This window comes from Sturnira hondurensis, unplaced genomic scaffold (assembly GCF_014824575.4).
Source record: "Sturnira hondurensis isolate 20B ecotype Veracruz unplaced genomic scaffold, ASM1482457v3 Scaffold0016617, whole genome shotgun sequence".
Lineage (NCBI taxonomy): Eukaryota > Metazoa > Chordata > Mammalia > Chiroptera > Phyllostomidae > Sturnira > Sturnira hondurensis.
This window is the reverse complement of record NW_028089248.1, coordinates 5,502,144-5,529,064: the sequence shown is the minus strand read 5'-3', so window position 1 is coordinate 5,529,064 and position 26,921 is coordinate 5,502,144. Positions and strand designations below refer to the sequence as shown.

The window sequence follows — 26,921 nt, the reverse complement described above, 5'->3', positions numbered from 1 at the left end:
CTAGTGAGAGAAGAGTCTAGGGCAGTTCCAGGCTTTCTCGGGAGCTCGGTGCTCTGTTCAGCGACTTCAGATGTCAACTCTCAATTCCGATTGTCCTCCGGCTGAGTTTCAGGGGCTCCCGGAGTCAGGGCAGTGGGGACATTGGCAGGAAGAGGGTTCTTGCTTCCCCAGGCTCATCCCTCAGAGGTTCTGCTCTGGCCAGGGCCGAGAAGGTCCTATCTGACCAGCCTCCTGCAGGTAACAATCACGCAGCCTCCCACTGACTGCAGGCCCCAGAGAGGGGCTGAAGGTGGGCGGTGGGGGAGAGGCCACGCTCACAGGGCACAGCAGCACTGGGTGAGCGGCCCATGCGTGTGGCTTTAAGTCTAGGGCGGGCTCCAGTCTGCCCCACTCCGGGCGAGGAAGACCTGGAGAGGTCACTTTGGATCCAAGACTTTGGAGAACCAGGGGCCAGGGCGATGACAGCAGACAGGCAGTGACTGTGGGGTGGAGAGAGAGAGGCCCCACGGAAGGAGGTCCCAGCGGACATCCCTCCTGAACCCGGATGCAGCAGCCGGGCCGCCATGGTAGCCCATCAAATCCAGAAACGCATGAAAGTGGGCTTTATCTCAGGAATTGTGGGTTTGTTTAAGATTCAAACATTATAATCCCAGAAAGGAGAAATACGACATGGGCACCTCAATGGCAGCAGAAACCACACTGGAAAACTTCACCACCTGTTCATGATTTTAAGAGATACACTCGACGAGGGACAGAAGGGAAGTCCCTCGATCTGACAAAAGGCGTCCTTGACGAGCCTGTGTCTAGCACCCCCCCGCAGTGCGGGGGGAGGAGCACTTTCCTTCTTGGGTTGGGACCCCCGCAAAGGGCCCCTCCCAGGCTCCTATTCAACACGGCCCTCGCAAGTCCTGGCCAACGAAATGAGATGCACGAAGTGGAGAGGAAGACCTAAAACTAACTCTGTTCACAGGAGTCCTGATTGTCTTCGTAGAAGATCCCCGAGTATACACCCACCCCCCGCAGTGAGAAGCTGTGATTCTCTAGTCAATACTATTTAAAGTGACATTAAAAATGAGATACTTGGGGGCGAATTAAAAGCAAATATGTTTGAGGTTCGTAGGCTCAACTCTGTAAACCCCGTCAAACAAAACCGGGTAGTCCTGAGGAAACGGAGATGAGCACCATGGTCACGGAGCAGGAGACCCAGCACTGTTAACACATCGGTTCTTCCCAAAAGGATGGGTAGGGTCAGTGTGGTCCCAGCTCACATTCCAGTGGGCTTTCCCGCATGATGACCTCATCTCATTTTGGTTTTAATTTTATTTATTTATTTTTAGAGAAAGGGAGGGAGAAAGAGGAGAGAGACATTCATGTGTGGTTGCCTCTCACGTGCCCCCAACTGGGGACCCGGACCACGACCCAGGCAGGCATGTGCCCTGACTGGGAATCGAACCAGCGACCCTTTGGTTTCCAGGCTGGCACTCAATCTACTGAGCCGCACCTGCCAGGGCAACAATCTGATTTTAAATTTTATATAGAAATGGGAAAGATTTAAAACGGCTACAGTAGCTCTAAAAAAAGAAGGTGAATTTGGCAGGCGGGGTTTCACAACCTGCTTTCGAGACCCATACAGCAGCAGCAGTCCAGAGGGTGTGGTACAGGTGTGTGGGCGTCAGAACCACCGAGTGGGTGAGGGCCGCCATCCCGCCCACCTCCCTCAGGAGGCTGCCCCAAAGCCTCCGTGCCTGGGCAGCCTCCCAAAACGGTACTGACTCAAAGGGCCATCTCACACCTGGGCCAAAAGGGGTTTGGACTTGAATGAACTGGCACCGATGTGTGACTTCCCTGTCGACTTCCAAAGGGCATTCCCTGGCTCTCAGCTGCTGTTGAAAGGCCTCCAGAGCACCATCTGGTGATTAGAAAAGTGTGCAAAGACCGCAAAGAACCCGGGTCTCCACTGGTCCATGCTGTTAGAAAGAGAGGCAATGGCAGGGCACAGGGAAGAACGGTTTCCGATATGGCCTCTGCCTCCTGGCCCCGCCCTCTAAGCTCTACCTTATTTTTATTCCCATCTCACTGGGAAGAGAACCAAGGTGCACTGTGTCTGGGCTTCCTGCCCAAGTTCATGTGCCTAGAAAGCAGGCAAGGGACTAGAACCTGTGCGTGCACACTCCAAAGTCCAAGGCTGGCCCTCCGAACCCTTTCTGCCTTGACACTGAGGCGAGATCTTGAACCCTCTGACCTCTGCCTCCTTATGTGAAAGTGAGAACATGCCTAATCCCTTACAGGAAACCCTGGGCCACCTGCCGCCCTCCTCCCCTGCCCAGTCCAAATGCACCTCTGGTGGGAGGGGCAGCAGGGTCAGTGACTAAAGTTCCGAAACCTACAAACCACCCCAGGCAGACGCAGCTGTCATCCCTGGGGGCGAATGACTCAGGGAAGGTGGATGGAAGTCTCTTCAGCTGTATTCACCAGGTTCCCACCTGCCTTCTCGTTATTTTAATTACTTCATGTTCTTTTAATTACTATGGCTTTGTAATCTGTTCAATTTTTTCATTTTTTAAAAAAGATTTTATTTATTTATTTATTTATTTATTTATTTATTTTATTTATTTATTTATTTAGAGAGAGGGGGAAGGGAAGGAGAAAGAGAAGGAGAGAAACATCAATGTGTGGTTGCTCTCACACACCCCCAAACTGGGGACCTGGCCTGCAACCCAGGCATGTGCCCTGACTGGGAATGGAACCGGCCACCCTTTGGTTCACACACCAGCACTCAGTCCACTGAGCCACACCAGCCGGGGCTGTAATCTGTTTTAGTGCCTGTAGAGCAAGACCTTCCTTTTGTTCTTTTTCAAAACTGTCTGAACACTCTGTGGACTTTTACCCTTCCATGTACACTGTAGAATCCGTTTCCCAAGTTCCAATACAACTGGGCTAGGATTTTTTACAGGAATTGCATTAAATATATAGGTCATTTGGTGGAGAAGTTATATTGTTTCAAGGTTAAGATATCCCATTATTCATTTCTGCAGTTGGGTCTTTTTTTTTAACCTATATTTCTGAGTTTTAGATTTAGCTCCTTAAAGATCTGGTGCATTTGTCATTAGGATAATTCCTAAATATTTCAATATTGTACAGGATATCTTATTTTTATTAATATTTTCAGGAAATGTATCACCCTGGCCAGGCAGCTCAATTTGCTGGAGCATCATCCCAGTACCCCAGGGTTGTGGGTTCCATCCCCAGTCAAGTGCACACAAAAAGAATTGACCAATGAATGCATCAATAAGTGGAACAACAAATCAACGTTACTCTCTCTCTCTAAAAAAAGATGAAGATGAAGAAGAGGGGAAGCCCCTGGCTTGTATAGCTCAGTGGGTTGAGAGCGGGCCACGAACCAAGTGTCCTCAGTTGGATTCCCTGTCAGGGCACACGCCTGGGTTGCAGACCAGGTTCCCTGTAGGGGGCGCATGAAAGGCAACTACAAATTCATATTTCTCTCCCCCTCTTCCTCCCTCCCTTCCCCTCTATAAATAAATAAATAAATAAATAAATATCTTTAAAATAAAAATAAATAAAAAAGAAGGGAAGCAAAGAAGGAAATGGAAAAGAAGCAAGGAACGCATCATTATTGCGGGAAAATCCATTACTGACTGTCTATTCTGATCTTATAGGAAACACCCTCCTTCGACTCTCTCGTTAGGTTAGTTTGCTAGTTCTCTTGCTCACCATGTTCGACAATAACTCATTTGACAATAACTATATTGCCTCCGCCCCGCACGGGGCGTACCAGGCGCCGGGGCGGGAAAGCAGGGAGCCAGGGGACCAGGATTAGGGCGGAACAGACGAGTGCTGGTCACACGTGGGTTCGCCGTTGGTAGAGCTGCCAGGACCGTCCGCACCGGAGTGGGAGTCAGGTGGGGGTCGGACCCCGAGCGACACCAGCGGGGAAGCAGCAGGACGCCGAGAGCCGAGCTCGGGAAGAACCAGAGGACCAGCGCCAGGGAGGAAGCGGCCCCGCCCAGAAGGCAGAGGAACTGGGGCGTGGGCGCGCCCTTGCGTGAGCGCCCCAGCGTGGTCGGGCTCCGTGTCCTGGGACAGGGACTGGCATGCCCCTTCCCGCCTACCTGACTCCAGTGGCTCCAGCACGCGCGGGACCAGCAGCCAGGACCACGCTGGCTACGCCCCCGGGGCCGACCCGCTAGAGCGCCTGCGTAAGCCAGACCACGCCCCAATTCTTGGCCCCGCCCCTTCCGCGGGACGCACTGAGAGGCGGGGCGGGCCCCGGTTAGTGGGCGGGGCAATGTGGGATCACGTGGGTAAACACGCGCACGTGGAGCGGTGGCCGGGCTGGGAGGGCGGCGCCGGCTCGCGGCTGGTGGAGGGAAGCTGGTGGCTGCGGCGCGCGGCAGGCGCTCCCGGGGGAAGTCCGAGGAGCGCGGCTGGGAGGCGGCGGCCGGGCGCGGGCGGCTTGCGCCCCGCGGAGCCTCAGCGCCCGGTTCTGCTCAAGCCACCCTTGCAAAGGCAAACAGCGAGGTCGGGCCGGCAGTGCGGGCGGCGCCCCAAGGAACGTCACAGCCCTGACGGGCTGGTGAGGCCAGCTCCGGCCGGTCTCCCTGCCGGGGACAGCGGAGCCGGGAGCGGCTAGGAAATGCGCCAGAGCCACGTGTCCAGGAAGGGCCCTGCGCCTGGTCCGAACCCTGGCGGTCTGGCTCCTCCCTGCCGGGGTCGGGGTCCTGACCTGGCGTCCTGCCCCCGCCCCTCGGGGCTGGGCCTGGCCTGGGGCTCGCAGGAAGGCCTGTGTTGCCGGAGTGTTCGGTGGGGTGACCGCGGTGCCCGCCTCCCGAGGAGGCTCAGAGGCGGCGCTCTCACAAACGTCGCGATAGCTTCCCCCGGGCGTGGCGGGGATGGAGCTGGAGGGGCCTCTGGCGCAGGGCCGCCGCTCCCCGGATGGTCCCTCCTCTGGGACTACCTGTGTCTTCCTGGAGCCGGGGCTTAGCAGCGACCCCGCAGCGGGGCGGCGCCCGGGGCACCCGTGGCTCCTTCTCCGAGCCCCCCTTCCCCCAGACCGCCGCCCCCTCCTCCGCTTCCTCCTCCTCCTCCGTCCTGACATGGAGGCGCGCGGCTGCGGAGTCGACAGGGTGGTTGGGGCGCGTGGGGCAGGACGCTCGGGAGGCACGGGAAGAGGTGTCCTGTGCACTTGAGCCGAGCTGCCCGGCCCGGGGTAAAGCGCCCATGTGGGCCCACGTGGCCCGGCCGCCCTAGGGACGCAGTCCCGGGGAGTGATAGCTGGGACCCGGCCAGCCCTCAGTTGGGTTTGGGGGTTCGTACTTGGGCTTCTCGTGCAGTGGAATCATGGGCTCTGAAGCCAGCCCCTCTCCGCCCGCGGGACCTTGGGCAAGTTTCCGAATCTCATTGTGTCTCAGTTTCCTTTCTTCTGAAATGGGGTTGAGGCGACTTAAATGACTAGACTGAAACCGGGACGGCGGAGCGGTGCGCACGCGGTGAGCGCGCACGCGGAGACGGGACTGCCCCTTCCTGCGAGCAGAGCCCAGCTGCAGCCGCGACCGCAGTCCTTCCCTCCGGCTCCTTCACGGAAGTTTCCACGCGGGCACCTTCAAAGTGACTTATCCTGATGCATTCGCTGAGACAGGTCAGGGCAGGGACACAGGCCTGTGCGGGGGCCCCGAAGCTTCTGTTAACTCCCTACTACATACCTGCTGGCCGGCCTCAGCGCGTCCCTCTTTGGTAGTGCCGCTTCCCTGCCCCACCCCCATCCGGGGATCAGTGGCCACACCTGTTGGGAGCTCCCCTGAACTGCCCTGCGATGTTGGGCTGGACACCCTCACTGCACTAAAGAGGACAAGTGGACCCCAAGTGGTCGTCTGGGTGACAGAGAGGCTGGGGCTTTGGCTGGTGAGGACCCCCGGTCTCTCCTCCTCCAGAGCAGGTTGGGAGATGGCAAGTGCTGTCTCAGGGAGAGACAGGTGGAAGCTAGAACACAGGGAGACGGGGCCCCGGGAAAGGAAACTCGGGGGACAGGGGGTGAGGCAGACCTCAGTGCAGAGCTGCCCCCACACCTGGGGCTCCAGGTCCTGTGGCTCCTCAGGGGCACCCAGCCTTCTGGGGTCTCCACAGTGGGTCTGGCCAAGGCCCCTGCCTCCTCTGGTCTCTCTTCCACCCCTCGCTCTGACCCCCTGACCGGAGTGTGTGGCCACCCCAACTGCAGTCGACCTTCAGCAAGTGTTCTCTGGGCTGCCTTGTCCAGCACAGCATCCCAGGGCCTGGCGTAGAAGCTCCCAGCACACATGGGCGGTAAATGTGGATGGCTCATGGGAGCTCCTCAGGCTGACTGAGGTTCGGGAATTCAGAAGCCCAGGAACCCCCAGGACTTCCTCTCCATCCTGCCTGCCACCTGCCCTGGGCACCCATGCAGCCTCTTGCCCCCACTTCTACTGGTTACCTTCCCTGAGGCCTTGCCCCAATCTCCCACCCTTTCCCGGGACCATTCCATGAGTGGCAGTGTGGCCACGGCACCCCAGAAGCCCTTGCGAGGGCACGGCTGGTCCCCACCAGCACAACAGACGGGGTGAGAATGCGCAGGAGGAGGGGATGCAGGCAGAGCGCTCCCGAAATGCAGGGGAACATCTGCCCAGAGAAAAAGGGAGGCCCAGAGTTGCACGCTTTGTTATTTTTACTTCGTGGTGTGAGGGCCCATCTGTGCAGGTCTGAGCTTGTCTGGAGGAAACCAGGGTTTGTAGATGCAATTCCAGTGAGGATGACTTTGCAGGTGGTCAGGCTGAGACTTTCTCCGGGAGTCGAGTCAGGCAGCTGAGGATGCCAGGGTCCCACAGCTGTTTGGGGCACATGAGCCCAGGGTGGGGGCCCTCCTGCCCAAGCACCGTCCACGGCTCAGCCCAGTCTTCTCTGCCTGGGCTCACCAGGGCTGCCCGCAGGGGCCTGGACCCCCAGCTGGGCAAAAGTAGCAGACTGGCCCTCAAGAAATGCCCAGGGCTCCCACTTGAGTGCCCTGCGTGGAAGTTCCAGGACAGCCCTGTCTGAGCTGTTATGGAGGTGGCCACATTGGGACCCCTCTCAAACCTTCCCCCACATTGGGGTAACCTGGGGCAGGCGGGTCACTGGAACGCCACCTGAAGGCCCTTTCTGGGGTGAGAGTCCTGGATGGGGCTGGCATTGGAACCAGTATTTGTCACACATGCCATGTGATGACGTTTGTGTTCCTAGAGTAGCAGCAGTGCTAGGTGTGCACATCTGCCTCACCCACTCGTACCCGAGACTCGTACCAGCACCCAGAGGCTTTCCTGGGGCTTCTCTCGGGACTGGAGCTGCCCAGCCTCGTGGGGACACCAGGGAGGGGACAAGAGGCCACAGAGGGCCAGCACACTTAGCCTGGAACTCTTCTTTGGTGCCATTCCAAACAAGTCCTGCGTTCTGGGGCAGGAGGAGGAGACCCGTGACTCTCACCACCATCGCTGGGCCGCCCCCCACCCCCTCACGGACCCTTTCCTAACTCGTGCCCATCAGTGAGATCCAACAGACAGGGACTGGGAAGAAAGCCCATAACCCTTTTCCTTTCTTTCTTCATAGAGAACCCTCGGGTGAGAAATGTGATTTGAGGTGCGCCAAGGGGGGCCCTTGGGAGAAGAGAAGTGCTTTGCACACAACTAAGCACTAACAATGGTGGCTCCCTAATACTGTAGGACACACCCATCTCACACACACACACGGCCTATTACTGCACCCAAACAGGGCATGCTACCATGTCAGGGCACCTTAGGTGGGTTATTCCAAAGCAAACTGGCCTTGGCCTGGTGGCTCAGTTGGTTAGAGTCTGCATCATCTGCATACACCAAGGTTGTGGGTTCAATCCCTGGTCAGGACACATACTAGAATCATCCAGTGAGTGTGTGTGCATCCATGTCCCTCTCTCCCTCTAAAATTCAACAAAAGAAAAAGCAGAAGGGAGCTGGGTGGGGACAGGGCCTGGGGACCCAGTGAACTGCTGTTGGCATTGCCCGGGAGAGCTGGGGCACAAGAACGACGGGGAGAAGCCAGTGCCTCGCTGAGCTCCAGGTCCACGCTGGGACTGAGGGGTCGGGCAGAGAGACACCCTTCCTTCCTTCTCCTTTTAACAGGAACAAAAGGATGAAATCGTCAGCACCCCTGGGGCCCCGCCAGTGCTGGTTTCGGAGGTGCCCTCGTCCAGAGTGTGAAAGCAGGACAGTTCCCGACGCCCCCGCTGCCCTTGGTGCTTCCCCAGACTCCCTCCTCCTTCCTCGCAGCTGCCGCATCCACTCGGCCGCACTCGAGCCCGTGCCCCGGACGGCACTCCAGTGAGCATCGCGGAGAGTCCCTTCAGCCACCTGGGGACTCTGTGTTGCGGTTTGTCTCTCCCTGCCTCGGTGTTCTGGGTCAGGGGCAGAACTGGGGAGACAGTGTTTCAGCCATGCTCAGCGCAGGGCTCCCCCCCCCAGGGGCAACACAGCCCGACCGCAGGCTGAGGCTCTGAGGGAGCCCAATGTTGCTCCCACCTGAGACAGTGTCCAGGGCCACCTGCAGGGCCAGGCACCAGCCTTGGCACAGGGGACCTTTTCCGGGCAGCAGCCCTGGAATCCTGGAATCACAACTGCCCCACCTCTCACTTGGACATGCCCTAGACAGGGCGAGGGTCAAAGGCCACCCAGGGGTCACCTGGAGGACAAGGAGGAGGTAAAGCAACTCTCAGACCGCAGCAGGTTTCTAGCCCACCTGCTGGCCACTGTCACTTTGCCCGGGCCCTCCTGACATCTAGAGAAACGAAACCTCTGCCTGGCAGGGAGCAGGGGGCTTCCCCAGGACATGACTGCAAACCTGAAAAGGCCCCAGCTCCACTCTCATCCCCGCCTGGAGGACAGAGTTTGAGCAGAGACGGAGCAGCCCTTATAGCGACCACGAGGCTGGGCTCACCAGGTGCAGCAGCCCCTGCCCTTGGGCCTGAGGAGGACACCGAGGCCCCGGGTGGGTAAGCGATGAGCCGAAAGCCCCACAGACCCCTCGTAAATCCAGGAATCTGCAGCAAGCAGCCGTGGGGGCCAGGCTGGCACGGGGCTATGTCCTGATTAGTAAACGTGTTCAGACATCCTGGGCATCCAGGGTGGAGAGGGGGGCTCGCTACCTCTGCCGCTGCCCTCGAAACATTTCTTTTCCTGGACTCACCCCATTCTCAGGTTCCAGAACAGTATCTTCTCAGGACGCTGGGCCCCACCTGGGATCTGATCAGCTCAGGCTTCAGGGATAGAGAGGGAGTGGGAGGGGGATCCCTGGCCTCCGGCCGCCTGGAACGGGGAGCTGTGTCCCAGTGCGAGCTCTCCCGAGTGTCAAAGGAGGGGTCACATGTCTTAAAGCCCCCATGCAGCCCAAACACAACAGAAGGCAGCACTGACCTGCCTCCCAGACCACACAGCCTCAGGGACAGACCGGCAGGGACAGAGGGCATGGCCCAGGACAGGTTCTTCAGACCAGGCCATCGCCTCTCAGAGACGTCGGGTCCTGCTGTACCCAGGCCGTGGTGCTGGAAGATGTTAACTCTGGATTTCTGATTTTTTTCCCCTAAAGAGGGGAGGCCCCTGCCAGCCGGGTTGTCTGACCCAGGGAACGGATGGTCTGCCGGAAGACTGGTCAGACCCGGCTTGCGGGAGGGAGCCCACCCTCGCCACCCTCCGGGAATTGGAACCTGCCGGTGCGTGGCGGCTCTCCTCTGAAAGGCACCGGCGCAGACACGGGAGCTGATCCACTCCTGTTCGTGTCTTGCTTTTCTATCTTAATGTTGATCTTTTGCAAGTAGAAGCATTTCTTCTGGAACAGTGCAAAATTGAATGAAAGTGCCTGTTTATGTAAGAATCAGTCCCGTTTACTCGCGGAGCAAATCCTCACTGAGCACCTGTTCCACGCCGCGTCCTGTGCTTCTGTGCTGAGTGAGGGCAGGTGCTCACAGAAAAAGGGCAGCAACAACTGCCCTGGCTGGGCTGGCTCAGTGGACTGAGGGCTGGTCTGCAAATCCAAAGGTCACTGGTTCAATTCCCCATCGGGGCACATGCCTGCCTTGCCAGCCAGGTCCCCAGTCGGCGCGTATGAAAGGCAGCCGATCTGTCGATCTCTCTCTCACACATCAGTGTTTCTCCCTCTTTCTCTCTCCCTTCTGCTCTCTAAAATAAATAAAGTCTTAAAAAATAGCAATGAAAAGGAGGGAGCCTGCATGCACACGCACATTTAAAACCATGGATCGAGGGCAGCACCGCACGAGAGAGCCCTGTAGAAAGTGGCCTCAGTATGTGGTGTGTGTCAAGAACAAAGGCGTGGAGCCAGTTACAGTGTCGCACCACCGAACCCGTGAAGCAGGGCATCTCTGGGGACTTGCTTCTGTGTTGTGTTCCTGGCTGTCTAGCTTCGTACGACAGCCCTGCTCCGTCTTTACAATCCGACAAAAGCCCACCCGGTGGGACGATGGCTACTGCCATGGGCAGCAGGGCTGGCAGCGCCCAGTGCTAGCGCCGTCCCGCCGCAGGCGGGGGCAGAATCAGCAGGATTTGGGGACTGGCTGACCCCACGGAGCAGAGGTGTCTGTCGTGCCTGGGAACGTGTCTGGGAGAGCCACGCACGCGGCACGGGTGTGCACGTGTTGAGGAAGCGCCACCTGTGGCTGCGACACCGCAGGAACGCGGCTCGAGGGCCGGAGGCGTTACAGCGTCCCCTGCCGTCGGGATTGAGGCAGCCCCACGGGCAGGCACCGCCTCGGGCACACCTGGGAAAGGACGTTGAAGGGGGAGAACCAGCGGCAGGACGCTGGGCACGGTCTGATCCCGTCTCTGTGAACTTTTAACATCCCCCCGCCCCCGCGCCCCCGTGGTTTCTGTGAATCCGCTGCTCGTGGATCCAAATAACCATGGAATGCTACGATCTAGGAAGACGTGCGGAGGGAGACGTGACCTCGGGCAGCGGGCTTCTCTGCGGGGACCCAGGACCGTGGGCTCGGGGGAGGTGGACGGGCTTCACCTGTGTGCGCCAGGCTTTGTTTCTCCCCAGGAGCGCTGCAGAGCCCATCTGCCCACACTCCGCTCCTGCAAACACTGCCCCCTGCTGCCGGGACCCTGGGCTCCTCTTCCGCCTAACAGCAACCGCCCTTAGGGACTCGGTCTCCAGCTCCCCTTCTGCCTGGCGTCCCTCTATCCTCCGCTCCTTGGCACCCAGCTTCTCCTGCTGCAGGAGCCTGTTCCCACCCTCCACCCGCGCCCCCACACCACCACCTGTACGGCTTCCCGCTCGCCTGGGTCCCAGGCTCACCTGAGCTTCCCCTCGGCACCCAGCCCACCCTGCAGGTAGTGCCCAGCACAGGTACAGGCAGCTCACCTGCGTGTCTTACGACGGAAGCCCACCGCAGACTGGCCCCTCAGCACAGCCAGCCGCTACCCAGTTGGGGGTCGGAGCTAATCAGAAAAAACGGGTTAAAAGCCGGGCAGCGGCAGGGCTGCTTTTTCATTACAGGCTTCCGTCGCCCCCTGTCTGAGGCTCGGGGGAAGCAGAACCCGGGAGCCTGCGAATGAGAGTCTTCCGGAGTTAAATTCGGAACTGGGACCAGGTAGGAGAATCTGCACTACAATGCAATTGTCTGCCGCGCCGGAGCTGAAGTATCGGCGGCAAATTATATTTAAGACTCTATTGTCGCCGGTAGATTAGCTAATGCGTGGTTTTAAGTGCAGGCTTCTAATGCCATTACTCCCGGTCGGCCCTGCCTGGCAGGTACCCTTGTGGAACAAACGGCCGCATTGCCTGAATAACGTGTTTGATCAAACAGGACAATTCTTTCAAAAATTGAGTTCTCTGTGGCAATTTGAGACCCGTAATCAGCAAATTAGATGATTACAGCGGGATAAAAATAGTCCTCTAACAATGTCCAAGGTAGAAATGTGATTTGAATTTCAAAACACTGTAGGGGAGGGCGCAGCTGGCTAAGTCTGCCTAGACGTGATCCGATTTGATGTCTCTCCCATCCCTGCGCGAGCTGGAGCCTAATTTTGCCCAAATAGACTGCAATCTCATTTGTGTTGGGAGTTCAAGGACAGAGAAGGGGGGTCGCCCTAAGCTCCATATTGTAAAGGGTCCCACGGCGCGACTTACTCATCTCCGGAACCTTGAGTCCGCATGCACCCAGCCTCTTCTATCCCCCATGGAGGGGTAAGAGCTGCACATGGTTGAGGGGGGGACTGGTAACTCTCCCACCCATCAGCCCGAGACCATCGTTCTCTTTCTCAGGCTCAGGGGACAGACATGAGAGCAGCTCAGATGGGGTCCAGAGGTGACTTCCGTGAGCTTCAGACATCACCACAGTGATTGGTGAGCTGTTTCTCCGTCTGTGGCACCAGGAGGTACACAAGGGGACCCCGGCTGCTGACACCGCCTCTGTGTCCCTCCTGCTCAGGAATGCCCCTCGGAGCATTAGTCCAGCCAGGGGGACCAGAACTACCACTGCTACCCCGGTTCCCGCTCAGGGCCGCCCGGCCTCAGGCAGGTCCAGCTATCACAGGACAAGAATGACTCAGCAAATGGGCACGTAGGGCCACCCCAAAAGGGGCTCGAGTTTGGAGGAAGCTCCTTGGGGAGGGGAACCGCCTTGATGTACCCAGGGCTCTAGGGTTCCTAGCAGAACCGCAGAAAATAACTGATCACTGTCAATCTGGCTTACCCGTCAGGACTTACCCTCTACTGGCACTAACAATTGACAACTGCCCATGGCAAGTTATTTTTAAAAATATATCAATTTCGAGAAACAGCATTCCAGCCGTTTCACAGAGAAGGCTAGACCATCCCGTCATGTTCCGTGAGACCCGGCCAAGGGACAGCTTCCCGAATGATCGATCACTTAGGGTCCCTCAGACACGCTCTCCAGAACCCGTGACCTCACACATCCGTCAACCTCTCCAACTTCTAAAACTCTGGAAATGTTCAGTGTCATCTTTTTGCACAGAAAATGTCTCATGTAAATGAGCCACTTTTAGAATTTTTTTTGCAAGTCACTTGTGAGGGACCACCAGTAACAACTTGCTCCTTTTTAGGGCGAGAGCAACTGTCTGTGTGGTGGACGCTGTGAATGGCGGTTGTGCGGCGTCACCCTGACACCTGGGGCGCATTACCAGGAAGCCGTGTTGGAACTTGCCAGAACCAAAACACCAGTGTGAAGAAGTGTGCTTCTCTCCCACTTGGTGTAATTATGACACACTTAAAATGGTGGTTTTTCTTAGGACTTCAGAGAATTTTTCATAGAATGACATAAAACACCAAGTTAAAAGTAAGTTTATTTGCTTATTCACCCTCCCTTTGACGAACCCATGCGTACCCCAAGGTGCTGGGAGGCCCGGGAACGTGAGATTGGGTGCGGCCTCCGCATTGAGTGTGTCACACACATGATGTGAACCGTGCACTGCAGGCCTTCTAGGGACAGTGACATCCCCAGGAGCCAGACACAAGGGACTCCATCGGGGGTGGCGGTCAGAGCATGTCCCGCATCACGGCCTTGGGCTGCACACACCTTACTCAGCAGTTTCTCCTTCATGGTGGTTGCCGGCTGCCGTGTGCAGGCCTCCTGACCGAACTGTGGGGTGGGGGAGGCCCTTGCAGACCCGTGGGAGATGGGCCGGCCGGGAGCCTCCTCCCAGCTCCGGCGCCCCAGGGAGCACGTGAGCTGCCCCCAAGTTCCCTTTGAAGTGCCCTTGTGGGGAAGTGCGAGCTTTGGGAAGCAGGCAGCTAGAATCTAGGATAGGCCACAGAGCTGACTTCTAACTCGAGTGACCAGACGCAGCTCGTGGAACCAGCTGTCTCGGAGACAGTGTCGCCTTTATTAAAACCAGACAGACGCAGCAGCAACTCGGAAACGACAGTTCATAGAAGGCATCGGACATCACCAACTGAGAGCGCAGAGGGCGCCCGGCACTCACACCTGCCCCACGTGGCACCACGCACCCAGGATGCCCTCGGGGAGGCCGGCAGCACCGCGTGCCCCCCAGCCCCGCCTCCGTCCGTCAGGCCAAGCAGCACCCTCCGTAGCAGCATCGGGCGCGCACACTGGCGTCGGGAGGTGGCGGGTGCACTTGACCCACTCAGGAAAAAACGTAAGCACGCCGCGGGAACGCCTCTCCATGCCCCACGCCATCCACAGAGCACCTGTGCTTTAGGGGAGGACGCTCCCCCGGGTCGAGTCCGGGCGGCAGAGGCGGCGCCCGGGCCAGGCCCGCAGGGACAGGAGCAGGCGGCTGGGCACGACTGTCTTTGGTGAAGAGGCTGGAGTGTCACGCTGTGTCCTGGTCGCCGCTCTGCTTCTTGCCACTCGGCGGCGGGGTGAGGAGCCCGGACGGGGGAGGAGAAACCCTGTTTTGTTCAGACAACACGGCTTTCTTCTCCTGGGCTTTGTCCTGTGGGTTGGAAGAGTGAGGAGTGTGAGGGCGGAAGCGTGTCCTTTGGGCACAACTCACCATGTGCTTTGCTCTCCTGGGGGAGTGGGGGAAACAGCGAAGAACGATCTAGAAGTCTGTGCCACACCGCACCACATGCAGAACATTCCTTCCTGAAGGGTGGGAGGGGCGGAGCCTGACCCGAGGCATGTTCGGGGACAAGACTGACCAGCAGCTCCAAGCTGCCCTGGTGCGTCTGGATGTTGTGGGCGTCTTCCGCAGGAACACCCCGAAACTGCTTCAGCTTGGAGCTGCCTGTCTCCTTGATGACCACGGCGAAGGGCACCATCCACTTGACGCACCTCTCCACGTCACTCCACTGGAACCCTGCAAGGCACACTCGAGCCAGGCTCCGCCAGCACCGGCCCCGGCCCTGGAGGCCCGCCCGGGATGCCCCGGATGCAGACCTACCAGACACCTTCTGCACCAGCTCGCAGGAGGAGAAGTGGTAGAGCGCGGAAGCGGCCAGGACGCCATAGGAAAACTCTAAGCAGCCAATGTCCAGGACGCAGAGATCCAACAGCTACGGGGAGAAACGGGGCGTTCTGGGCCGGCCGACACCCACTGGGTCGGGCCTCGGGCTGTGGGTGGGGCAGGCGCCCCGTCCCCAGCACTGACCTCCACAATCTGGATGAAGACCTGCTGGGGATACTGAGGCAGGAGCACTTCGTGCAGGTCATTCAGGTAGGCCACCTGCATGTACACGTTCAGCCAGGACACGATGGTCAGGGGGCTTAAATGCCACTTGAGAGCCTGCAGGAGACAGGAGGAGACCCGTGGTCAGGAAAGCGAGGACGTCTCTGCTCCCCCCTGTCCTCCGAAACACAGCCCAGGCCCGAGGACCCAGGCCCCCTGTGCCCGGTGGGACCGCACCCAGCCAGGTGGGGTGCGCAGGCTGGAGAAGGTGGCGCGCGGCCCCGAGAGGAGGCTGTGGCCCACCTTCATGATGATCAGCTCCATGGTGAGAATGTCGTCTCCAGAGCAGGCCCCGTCGGTGACGTAGGCAAACTGGTGCAGCTTGGGGGGGTAGATCTCCTGTGGGGAGGGGGTGGAAGAAACCGCTAACAGAAGCCCATTCCCCACCCCTGCCCGCCTCCGAACCTGGAACAAGCACCCAGAGCTGTTCTTCCCAGCGTGCCGGCCACAGAGGGGGCACGCTGCCGATGGGAGAGGCCCCGGAGCTGCTGCGGGGGTCCCCGCGGTGTGGACCAGTCGCCCTCTCCCGGCCCTCACTCAGACTTCCTCTTCCTGGGAATGCCTCTGAGACTCTCCTCTTTCAGAAAGCCTTTAGCAACATCTCTGAACGAAAGCCGGGCCTATCCACCCTTCCCATCACGCCGACATTCCAATCCTCTCAGACCAAGTTTAACATTTTTGCTCCAAGTCCTTGCCATGATCTCGGCATTCACACACTCATGCTTTTCGCTCTCGGTTAACTTTTAGCCTTTTTTCCTCTGGTGTTTCTTCACTTCGGGGGCCTCCGGTGAGACCCACGTGGGGTCGGCATCGGCGGCAGAGAGCCCCCCCCGCCCCCCACACGCCACACTGCCGGCCTCGCACCTCGAGCTTGGCGGCAATGAACAGGGACGAGATGCCGACGAGCTGCAGGAGCGTCTTCACCATGTCCTGCTGTGTCGCCATGTAGCGGTCGAAGAAGTCCTGCGCCAGGTAGAAGGTCTCTCTGTGCAGCTTGTAGACCTCGCACACCTGCAGGGACATTCAGCAGGTTTCAGAGCTCAGGCTGCTGAGAACAGGAAGGAAAAGCCGTGCCCCGCGTCTGGTGCAGGGCGACCTCAACGAAGGGAGAGAGAAGCCAGCTTTGCGAAGGGACAGTCCCCTTGCCCGCCCCGCCCTGCGACACCTTCAGGGCAAGTGTTCGCAGCCTGGCGGCGTGGCGTGTCACGGAAAACCAGAGTCTTCTCTGGGTGCTGCCCCCTGTAAGTTCTGTCACGGATCAGGGAAAGCACGACCCGTCTCCTCCAGCTGGGTGCCATCAGGAACGACGTGGAAAGGCCCCAACGTGCACCTACCAGAGGCTGCAACGCACCCAAACTCTGCATCCCCAGCGGCGGAGCCATTTATGGACACATCCCAGATGCGGGGCGGGAGTCCAGGCTGTCATGGGGACACACGGGCGACCCTCGCCGCGCCTCCCAGGGCTCCACAGTGGAGGAGCGCCCAGAGCCAACCAATGAGCCAGCACCGGACACCCTGCCAACGGCCCGAGGGTGGTGGACCGCTGACCAGGCGGGTCGACCCGCACAGGCCCACCGCCAGATTCGCTGTCAGCACACACCACAGTGCTGTCTGTGTGTGTCCCCTTCCTGATGGTCCCCTTAACACCGCCATCCCTGTGCTACTGGAGACTGTAAGGCACCGGTGGCGAACACAAGGCCCTTGGGCCAAATCTGGCCCTTCACCTTGTTTCCGCCCAGCGGCAGCGCTGAGCTCCTTGCCCCTAGTTAAGTAGTAGTTACATGTACACAGTCCTAAAATGACATTTGGACCTTTGAAGGCCACAGCGAGGCTGATGGGGCCCCCGGTGAAAATGACTTTGACACCCCTGATATACACTATTTGTAATCCACACAAGTCACGCAAGACAAACACTGCTAGAAATGTCACAGCCCTGGTTGGTGTGGCTCAGTGGATGGAGTGCTGGCCTACGAACTGAAGGGTCGCCGGTTTGATTCCCCGTCAGGGCACATGCTTGTGTTGAGGGCCAGGTCCCAGGTTGGGGGCCCATGAGAAACAACCAATCACTGTATCTCTCACACCTCAATGTTCTCCTCCTTCCTTTCCCCTCTCTCTATAAGTGAACTAACAAGATCTTTAAAAAATAAACACGACGATGCTAGTGGCTATGAAATAGCAGAGACCTGCCCCCCACCGGACGCGTCCCAAAGCAGTTCAATCAACAAAGATCAAACACCAACATCCACAGTTCACTGAAAAGACCATCTTTGCAACGACGGAAACCCCAGCAAGGGTCAGAAGCCCACTGCACTAGACCCAAGTGCAGAAACGAGGCAGAAGGCGGGACTCCAGCCGTGGCAGGTCACGGGGCAGGGACCACCAGGGCTGTCATGAGGACGACCCTGTGACCTCCCTGCCTGCCACTGTCCTGCCCATCCTTCTGCGTTGGGGACACTCAGCCCCACCTCAGGTCCCCATGGTCACAGAACTGCCCCATCCGCTGTGGCCAACAGGACAATGACAAGACTGAGACTCCTAGGAACGAGCCTTCCTAGCACAGAGATCGCACGATCCAACCCAAAGCTCGGTCACCCACACCTCCATCAGACTGATTTAGGACCTCAGGGGAGCTGTGGGCACAAAGGGGGCTGATGGAAAGAACCTCCCAGGAGCATCTGGTCACCTGTTCCTGACCCAGCAGGTCACGCAGGTGGCCATGCCCCTGGCTCGTCACTTCTGTAACGAAAGGTTCTAAGCCAGTCCTGCTCCTTGTCTCTGTGCGTCTAGGTTGACACACCTTGGAGATGCCAGAAGTGATACCCCTCAAGGTGGGGCGGGGCTCTTAATCCTCAAGAACACAAAACCTTAACTCTCCTGTAATCCTGTCCACACTTTGCTTCCTCCCACTGTCTAATCCGCCCCTGCCCCTCCCCCGCCCCATTCCCAAATGCAAAGCTGCTGCAAAACTGTGAAGGAAAAAAACAGATGCCAACTTAGAAACATCTAGGCGGTAAAGAGACTTCGAAAATCCTTTCAAGGAAGCATGCAAGGAAAAGTGAATACGTGGTAGTGTGACTGTAGCTTCTGAGACTTGGCATGCGCCGTTGGGACCAAACCCACGGAGACTGGAGAAGCTCAGAGGCTCGGGAAAGGGCTCCGCTGCCAGCCGCCAGGGAGACCAGCTCACCTCCATCAGCCAGTCCAGAAGAATTGCTCGCATTTTCGGCTGCAGGAGAGGGTGCCGCTGCATAAAGTGCTCGTCCCTCAGGTATGTCTTCTCCTTGTTCAGCATGATCTTCCAAACCTCCTCTCGGTTTGCCCAGCTGCAGAAAACACCACCAGGCAACAAAGCAACAGACAGGGGGTCAGCGTGCGCCCACAGCGCCAACAGGTGGGGCGAGAGGCGGGGGCAGGGGCTCACTTCAGCATAGGCAGGGGCGTGGCTCGGGCGGGCCTGGCGATGGGGGGCTTGTGTGCAGAGCTCGGGTACCCCAGCTCGTCCTCGTCCTTGTCTGGCGTGGGGATCAGGGAGCATGGGTTCTCAGAGGCTGCGTGGTCATCCCAAGGCTAAAAATGAAAAACATGTTTTTCAATGTTGATGGAAACCAGCTACTTGAATGTTCAGTGATTTGCAGAAGAGCCAGTAATCCAAGGCGTGTCTTCACCCCAGAGAGCCACCTCCAGGCCGAAGTGGGGCGGAGACACTCGGGCGAGGAAGAGCCACAGGAAGGACCCCAAGCTTTCATTCCATTGCCCTTGGAGTGTCCTCGAATGTGAGTCAGCGTCTGAGAAACGCCGAGGGCGGAAGCATTCCACCTCTGATTGTCATTCTCCCACGAGGCAGGAGCGGCACTGGGGGTGCAGGAGGGACGAGACACTGCCCACTGCGAACAGCTCTCATGCCGTCACCAAAACCAGAGCACAGGTCCACGGGCAGCTCGGCGAGACATGGGGCACAACTGCAGTGCGCTAGGGGATAGCTCAATCACGGTTTGTATTTTAACAAGCACAATTCAGCTCCAAAACTTTCTTAGCCCTGGCTGGTGTGGCTCAGTGGATTGAGCGCCAGCCTGAGGACTGAAAGGTCGCTGGTTCGATTCCCAGTCAGAGCACGTGCCTGGGTTGCAGGCCAGGTCCCCAGTAAGGGGCATGCAAGAGGCAACCACACAGTGTGTTTCTGTCTCCCTCTTTCGCCCTCCCTCCCCCTCTCTCTGAAAAGAGATAAAACATTTTTAAAATAAAATTTAAGAACTTCTTAGAAGCAGAAGGCAGAATTCCCAAAACTGCTCACGTAAGCACTCTCCATTCACAAGAATAAAAGATCAAAAGTGGGAATCGCCACCCACGACTTCTTCCCCGCTTTGAACGGCACATCCCATCAACGTGACGTCTTCCTTGGGCTGCGGGACCAGCCCAACATGTCACGTAACAGGGACCTTTTGTTTCCCTCCACTCAAAACAGGTCAAGAATCTGCCCAGTGGGAACCCAGTCAAGGCACAGGCACAGGTGACATGAAAGTCTGTGGGGACAGACTGGCCTGGGTCCCGAGACCTTTGGCTCCCACCCCGAAGCCGCATGGCAGAAAGTTAGACACGACCAGTGGACGAGTGAACGCAGGTCATCGAGAACCAAAACAGGGGGCTTCTCTTTTCAAGATTCCGGACATCTAACCTTATTCAAGTTGCAATACCTGGAAATACCGATGCCCCTTTGCCATTTAGGACACTTTCTTCTTGAAGCTACAGTTCATCGTCCCGCTCTAAACACAAGCCTGTAATGGACTCTTCAACACCTCCCCTCCCCTGTCCCCCTTCCCCGCCGGTAACCGCCATTGTTGTCTTGCATGACTGATTTCTGAAATGATAAGGTGGCGCTTCTGCTGACGGTGTGGCAGGTGACAGCCCACCCGCACGGAATCCTGCGAGAGCCCAATGCTGCGAGGTCATTTTGTTGGCCGGAGAAGGAAGGACGACTGAGCTGACTACGAAGTAGGGTGGGACTGGGGCTACAGGTCTGCCTGTCCCAGCGCCCCAGTGGCTTCAGGGGGCCTGAGCAGTCCCGGGGCCCAAGGAGAGCAAAGCCAGAGTGGCTGTGGCTCTGGGTGCAGGGCATGCGGACCACCCAGGCAGCTCTCGCCGACCCTGCCGGAGGGTGGGTGCCTCCTCTTCCCATCCCGGTCTCCTTCCTCGACTCACACAAGGGTTAATCCTATCCTTTGGGAAGGATTCTGGCTTGAAGGCAGGATCAGGGAGCCACCCCTGGCAGCGGAGCGGCTGGGAGAGCCGAGTGCAGACCTCAGGGCGGGAACCAGCACCGGTTCTGACCTGCTGCTCGGGAAAACCAGGTGATGAGCAGTGGTCCCCAAAGCCAGCCCATTTAGGGGCAGTGTGCAGAGTGCAGTGCTGCCCTGTGACCTCGGCAGGCACTCTTCCAGAGCAGGCGTGACCGGCTTGCCTTCAAGGAGAATCAAGAGGGTGGCAAGCACCCAAACCTGCCTGTTGCTGACGACCTGGCTCCCCGTGCCCCTTACAGCCGGCAACAGAACTACCTTACACAAAAGGGCGTTCTGAGAACTAACGGAAGTCCAGGCTGCCGCTTCCGCAAGAAAGTTGCATCCCACACAACAGGGACCTGTCAAATCGACTTCAGTCAGGTGAAGTCCGTCCCCCCTGAGGCCCAGGGGACAGGGACAGGCCCCGTGCGGCCCTGGCGGAGCAGCAGCCCGGAGGTCGGCGTGGCGGCTGCTGTGCTGGGCCCAGCCAGGGTGACATGTAAGTCTGTGTAATTAACAGGCAAAAGGGCTCTGTGTCACCCCCAAATCCTCGCTTCATGAGTGGACAGAGAAGAGCAGGTCACATCCTAGCTATCTACCCCACCAAACGCACACAAATGTCACCGGTGATCTCTGGAGAACCAGAGAAGGCCCCCCGGGGGAGTGATATAGCCGTTCACACATCACGCATCTCAACTCTCCGCAGTGGGGGACGGGGCCACCGACCCATCTGGGGCGCCCTAGGCACCGCCCCAGTGACCCTTCAAATCAGACACTCCTCGAAACACAAGAAGTCAGTGTGGACAACACCACTGCCTCGTCCTCCATCGGAAATTCACTGCAAGCACAGCCGAGAAAGTAACCGAACTTGAATTTCACAAAGTAGAGAGATGCGCCAACATCAGCTTGCTTGGTTTGATCATTGATTTTAAGGGGGGAAAAAGACCAAAAAGACCAAAAAGGAATTTCCTGTTCTCAAGTGAAGTATTTCTTCTCAAATAGAGAAGGAAGTCACAAACCCCTGTTCAATATTCAGTGCATGGGCCCAGAAATGCTCATCGCCAGGCCCTCCCATCTGACCGTGCATGATGTGGCCTGCGGCTGCTGCTCACGGCCCCACGGAGGGGTGCACTGCCCACTGTTCCCGCATCAGGGCTGTGGCCCCGGGCTCAGATGCCGACCCTGCCCACGTTCACCTGGGAGAGCGTCCGAAGGCCTGGCCCTCTAGTCTGGAGACAGGCGGCCCCCTTACTGCAGCCGTAACTACAGTCTACAGCCATCTCTGGAGGTGAAGAGATAATACAGGCTTTTCTGCCACAAACTTCTGATATTATAATGTTATCGGGAGCACGCAGGAAATGTGGCGGGAAGCCCACGAAGGAGGGCGGGAGACCTGGGCTCGTCAGTAAAGAAGTGTGTGGGGGCACACATACCGTCGCACAGCACGGCCCACTGGCACTCGGGCTGAGGCGGGGGCAGCCGCAGGCAGCGGCCACCACAGGCCACAGCTGGGTGGGCCGGAAGAGCTTCTGGAAACGGGGTTCAAGTTTTGAACCTGATCTAAAGGCCCTTAAGGGAAGGCCTTCAGCTCCGTGAGGTGAAAACCCAAGTGTGAGTAGGGGGAGCCGTCTGTGAACACACACAAGCCCCCCTTACCCTAGTCACCCAGGGAGCTACGTGTCTGGCCCCCACCCCCCACCCCTCCGGTCGGCAGCCCAAAGAGGAGACTGGAGGCCAGATTCCGCCCCAGGCCACTGAGTCTCTTCCCTGAGGGCTCAGTCTCTTCAAGGACAGAAGGACAGGAGCGAGTTACTTCCCGTCCACTCTCGCTCCCCCAGACATGGGCACGCATTTCAACACCCAAGGCTGACAGAGGTCCGCACTCCCGCACAGGCACGGTGCTCAGCAGCAGGACCATGGCCACAGAGAAAAAGCCTTCCGCAAGTGGCCACACAGGACAAGACCCCACGGACCCACGGGGCAGGCAGCCCCCACTCAGGCCCAACCAGCGACTGAGCCCACCTGACTGCCGCTCTCGGTTCTCGGGGGCTTGTCGATTTTGTCAATTTCTTCATCTGGGTCTTGCAAAAACTGACATCCGACAATCCCCAACGCCAGGCAGCCCACAGACAACATACACAGAGAGAAAAGAAAGAGCTGGTTAGGTTATGAACGGCCTTTCCCCAAACGCACACGGCCCTTCACACGCCCCATCCCTAACTAACTACCTGGGCAGAGCCCAGCGGGTACCCAGGTAAGATGGGAGCCCACGCATCCCCACCTGTCTCCTTTGTACTCACAACGGCCACATTTGCCTTCCTCTTCCTGGAGTGAGCAGAGACATCGGCGCCGCTCTCCTCCTTCATGCCCTCTGGCTCCTTGGCATCCCTGCAAAGCCAGGGTGGCACAGAGGTGAGGGCGAGTAGTCCCGGGTGCGGGCCACCCCTCCCCCACCGCCGCACACACTCCCTTCCCCGCAGGGGCCAGGCCACTCACCTCTCACTTCTCTCTCTCGGCATGGCGTGGGGCGCAGGGTCAGACCTCAGGCCTGAGGGGCACGAAGTGGGCCATGGGGTGAGCACGATCCACGGAAGGGTCCGGGGCCTGCCGGCCCTCCCCGAACACCCCTCCCCCTCCCGCGCGGCAGCGGCGGGAGCCTCCCGGCCCGGTCGGGAAAATGGCCGATGGGCCCGGGGTGGCTTGTCACCCACGGCGCTGCCAACAGCCCGCGATGCCGGGTCCGAACCCGGGGTTGGGGGGGCCCCGACGCCCTCCGAAAGCTCTGCCAGCCCACCGACGCCCTCGGGGCCCGGGCTGCCTCAGTCTTCCCCTCAACACCTCCCCTGCTCCCCTCTGAGACACCCTGCCCGGGCACCCCGCGTTGACGCCCCCGGGGACCCAGCGACCCGGCCTCGCCCCACCCCCACCCCACCCCACCCGGGCTGGCCGGACCCGGGAGTCCTCGCCCGCCGCGCCGTTCGCAGCCGCGCGGGGCCTCACCCGAAGCCGGGTCGCGACAGGCAGGCAGCACGCGCGGAGGCCGGAGGCAGGCGGGCGGAGGGGAGAGCCGGAGGCCGGGAGCCGGGCGGCGGCGAGCGCGCGGCGGTGGCGGGATCCGCGCCTGCCCCCTACACCGTGCTGGCGGTCGAGCCGGCTGCTCCTGCGCCCGGCGAAGAGCGGGACATTTAAAAATCTCAGCGCGCGGAACCGGCCCCCGGCCCGCCCCCGCACCCTCCCGCCACCCTCGGCCCCGCCCCGCAGAGCGCCCGGACTGCCCGGCGCGGTGTTCAGCACCGCCCTCGCCCGCTCGGACTGGCCGAGAAGCCGGATCGGTGGGGGCGGGGCCACCTCAGGGCGGGGTCGGGGGCGGAGCCGGGGCTGGCGGGGCGGGGTTAAGTGGCGGCGTCTGCGCGCCGGGGGCGGAGCTAGTAAGACGGGCGGGGCTAAGTGACAGGGCCTGCGCGCCGGAGGGGCGGGGCCCAGTGACAGGGCCTGCGCAAGGCTGGGCGCGGGAGGCTGGCTGGCGCGCGCCGCGGAGGGCGGGGCCGCGCCGGGCAGACGCGGCGAAAAGCCTCGTGGCTGGCCCTGGGGGAATGTAAACACGGTGGGCGACAAGGGTTCAGGCGTGGCAGCGGTCCGGCCAGGTGGGGCCATGGTTTCGCCTGGAGGCTGATCTGAAGGATCTGCAGTCAACCCGCCTGCCCTGCGCACGCACTGTCCCTCCTTGCACGTCCTCCCCGCCCCTGAGACGCAGGGTTCCGGGCCCTGAGTTGGGGCGGGCATGTGCCCAAGGTCGCAGCGCCAGGTCGCTAGGTCTATAGCCAGGACCTTCAGCAGGCCTTTGGGTCTGGGGCCCCTGTGGATCAGCTGTTGTTCTTGGACACACGTCCGCCCATCCATGCATGCATTCATTCATTCATCGGACTCATAGTTCACCTTCCAAGTGTGCCTCTATCCACCAGCGCTTGAGCATCAGAAGGCCTCGCCAACCTGGGATTCCGTGTGGCCCTCTCCAGCCAAAAGCATTGCAGATTTCCCATCAGCCATAGAAAGCCTCCAGGACTCCACAGGAAGTGGCACTCAGCCCCTTTCAAGCGGCCCCTTCAATGCCCTCCCCTTCAACGCCCTCCCCTCACAGCTCCAGTCACCCTCTGTCCTTTCTCAGCTCAGAGCCATGGAGCTTGGTGTCATCCGTTCTGGCTCTGTTGGGCTCCCTTCCTTCCTGAGAAGTCAAGGTCTCAGCAGCCCTTAACTCTGGAGCACCCCTCCGCCCGAGAGTTCTCTCCACCTCACCGCCCTTCTGGCTCCACAGCCCTTGCTGCCTTGCGTTCCTGGCTCCTCGCTAGTTGCCTTGTTTGGTGTCCCTGTCCCTCCCTGCTCTGTCTTGCTCACTGAGGTATCTCTCAGGTCTTGGCCCAGTGCCTGGAGGAAGGGAAGCACTTAAATCCTATTTATGAATGAGTGCTTGAAAAACACAGGGGCCCAACTTTGGAGGAGCTTACCTGCTAGTGAGAGACAGGTAGAGAGCAATCGTAGCTTGAAAGTACCTCCAGCACTCAGCTTCTAGAAGTTTCAGCAGAGGCTCCTGAACACTCCTGAAGCCCTTCCTGGCACATTCTCACTTCTGTGTCCCCCCTGCACCCCCAACCCTTCGTGATCTTACTGTTTTATTTTTTTTAATTTTTATTTACTTATCATTAGAGAGAGGGGAAGTAAGAGAGAAAGAAAAGGAGAGAAACATCAATGTGTGGTTGCCTTTCCCATTCCCCCGCTGGGGACCTGGCCCATAATCCAGCCATGTGCCCTGACTGGGAATTGAACTAGTGACCTTCTGGTTTGCAGTCCGGCGCTCAATCCACTGAGCCACACCAGCCAGGGCTTGTTTCTTTTTCTTTTCTTTATTTTGTCTACATGGTCTTCTTGAAGTTAGAGTTGGGGTCTTGCTGAAGAGTGTAATTTGCACCACCTCCATGAGGCCACTGCTGACCACTGACCATTCAGGGACTCTGAAGTCAAGGTTGCCAAGGTCACTTGCTCAGGTTGTCTTAGGCAGGCATGGAACCCAGGTTCCTGAGCTCCCAGCCCCACGCCCTTTGGTAACGAAGATAACAGATACCATAAACCTGGAGTCCCAAATGGCAGCTTTGGGCTAAATCCTTCCAAATGCTATCTCAGTGAAAGGTCGAAATAATCTCATAACATTAATGCCCTGACTGTCCTGCTTCACAGGGGCAACCGTCTACCTCCTAGGGTGGTTGGGAGGACTAAGTGAGATAATGCAGATGAATCACTCAGTCCAGGGCCTGGGACACAGTTAATGCTCCATACGTGACAGTACTAACAGTGATAGGTGGGGCAGAGTTTTCCTCAGTGGTTGGGGCAGTTTACGCTCCAACTAGCAAAGGGTGAGCATTCCAGATGTTCCGTATCCCGGCCGACGTGCTCATCCATGGCGTGATGGAGAAACAAATGTGGTATATTTGTTCAATGGCGCGGGACACAAAAATAAGAAGGAAACCCCACAGAAACGGGCAGCAGTGTGAATAGATGCTGACGGAGAAGCCTGACACAAAAGCATATTACTCTGAGCTTCCATTTCATTGAAGTTTCATAAAAGGCAAAACTTGGTGACAGTGATCAGAACTACCTCTGGGTGTTGGGGGGGGGCAATGACCAGCGGGGGGGGGGGGCAGGGGACCTTCTGGGCACTTGCTACAGCTGTTTTAGTTCTTGATCCAATTGGTGAGGCCCTGATGATATTGGAAGGGTCAGGACCAGAGCCAGGATACAAGGCTTAAGGAGAGGTCAGCTCATGGGGGAAGTCCTTCTCAAATAGGGTCCCTTAACCTGGGACACCAGACAGCCCAGGAAGCGGCCCGCCGACAGAGTCAGCCCCTTGGGCACACTTTCCTGGGCAGCTGGTGTGTCATGACCTTCTCAGGCTCCTGATGTCACGGAACAGAGTCAAGGAGCACTGCGGTCCGAGAGAGTCAGTCGCAGCAAGCACGGGCCAGGCTGGGAGTGGAGCCGGCGGGGCCTTGCTGTCAGACAGAGCAGGACCTCGGCTGCTGCCCGGGCTGCCCGTGGAGGGGGCCTGGGGAGGCTGCAGGCTGGAATACCCTAGGAAGAGGGGCCCAACTGTCGCGCCAGAGTGAGCCGTGGGGCAAGCTACTCCTGCCACATGGGCTAAAACACGAGACAGCCCAGCCCCCATGTGAATGTCCCTATTTTGGGGTTTCTGAAAACAGGCATAGAGAGGAGACATGGCGTGTGGGGTTGGGGTGTGTTGGAGAGAGGAGGCCTTGGCACCGCCCTGCTGGCCAGGGTCTCACAGTTTCCTTTGGGCACCAGTCTGTGCACTTTGATGGGCAGGGATTTTGGCCAATCAAAGCACCACATTCCTGACCCTGCCATTGGCTCAGAAGAGGTAGGCACGTGACCAAAGCTA

General features: G+C 58.7%; 1 protein-coding gene across 1 annotated transcript; it reads right to left on the bottom strand.

Annotated features, from left to right (window-relative positions):
- Positions 1 to 13,859: 13,859 nt before the first annotated feature.
- On the bottom strand, positions 13,860 to 23,686 carry CCNE1 (cyclin E1). Its single transcript, XM_037066422.1, has 12 exons — positions 23,474 to 23,686; positions 22,970 to 23,021; positions 22,774 to 22,861; positions 22,496 to 22,564; positions 18,622 to 18,767; positions 18,388 to 18,523; positions 16,065 to 16,211; positions 15,444 to 15,539; positions 15,123 to 15,257; positions 14,916 to 15,027; positions 14,674 to 14,831; positions 13,860 to 14,465 (listed from the first exon to the last, which is right to left on the bottom strand). Exons 2-12 carry the CDS (start codon positions 22,990 to 22,992, stop codon positions 14,343 to 14,345), a joined length of 1,233 nt encoding a protein of 410 aa, XP_036922317.1. The 5' UTR covers positions 22,993 to 23,021; positions 23,474 to 23,686; the 3' UTR covers positions 13,860 to 14,342.
- Between the last annotated feature and the right edge of the window lie 3,235 nt (positions 23,687 to 26,921).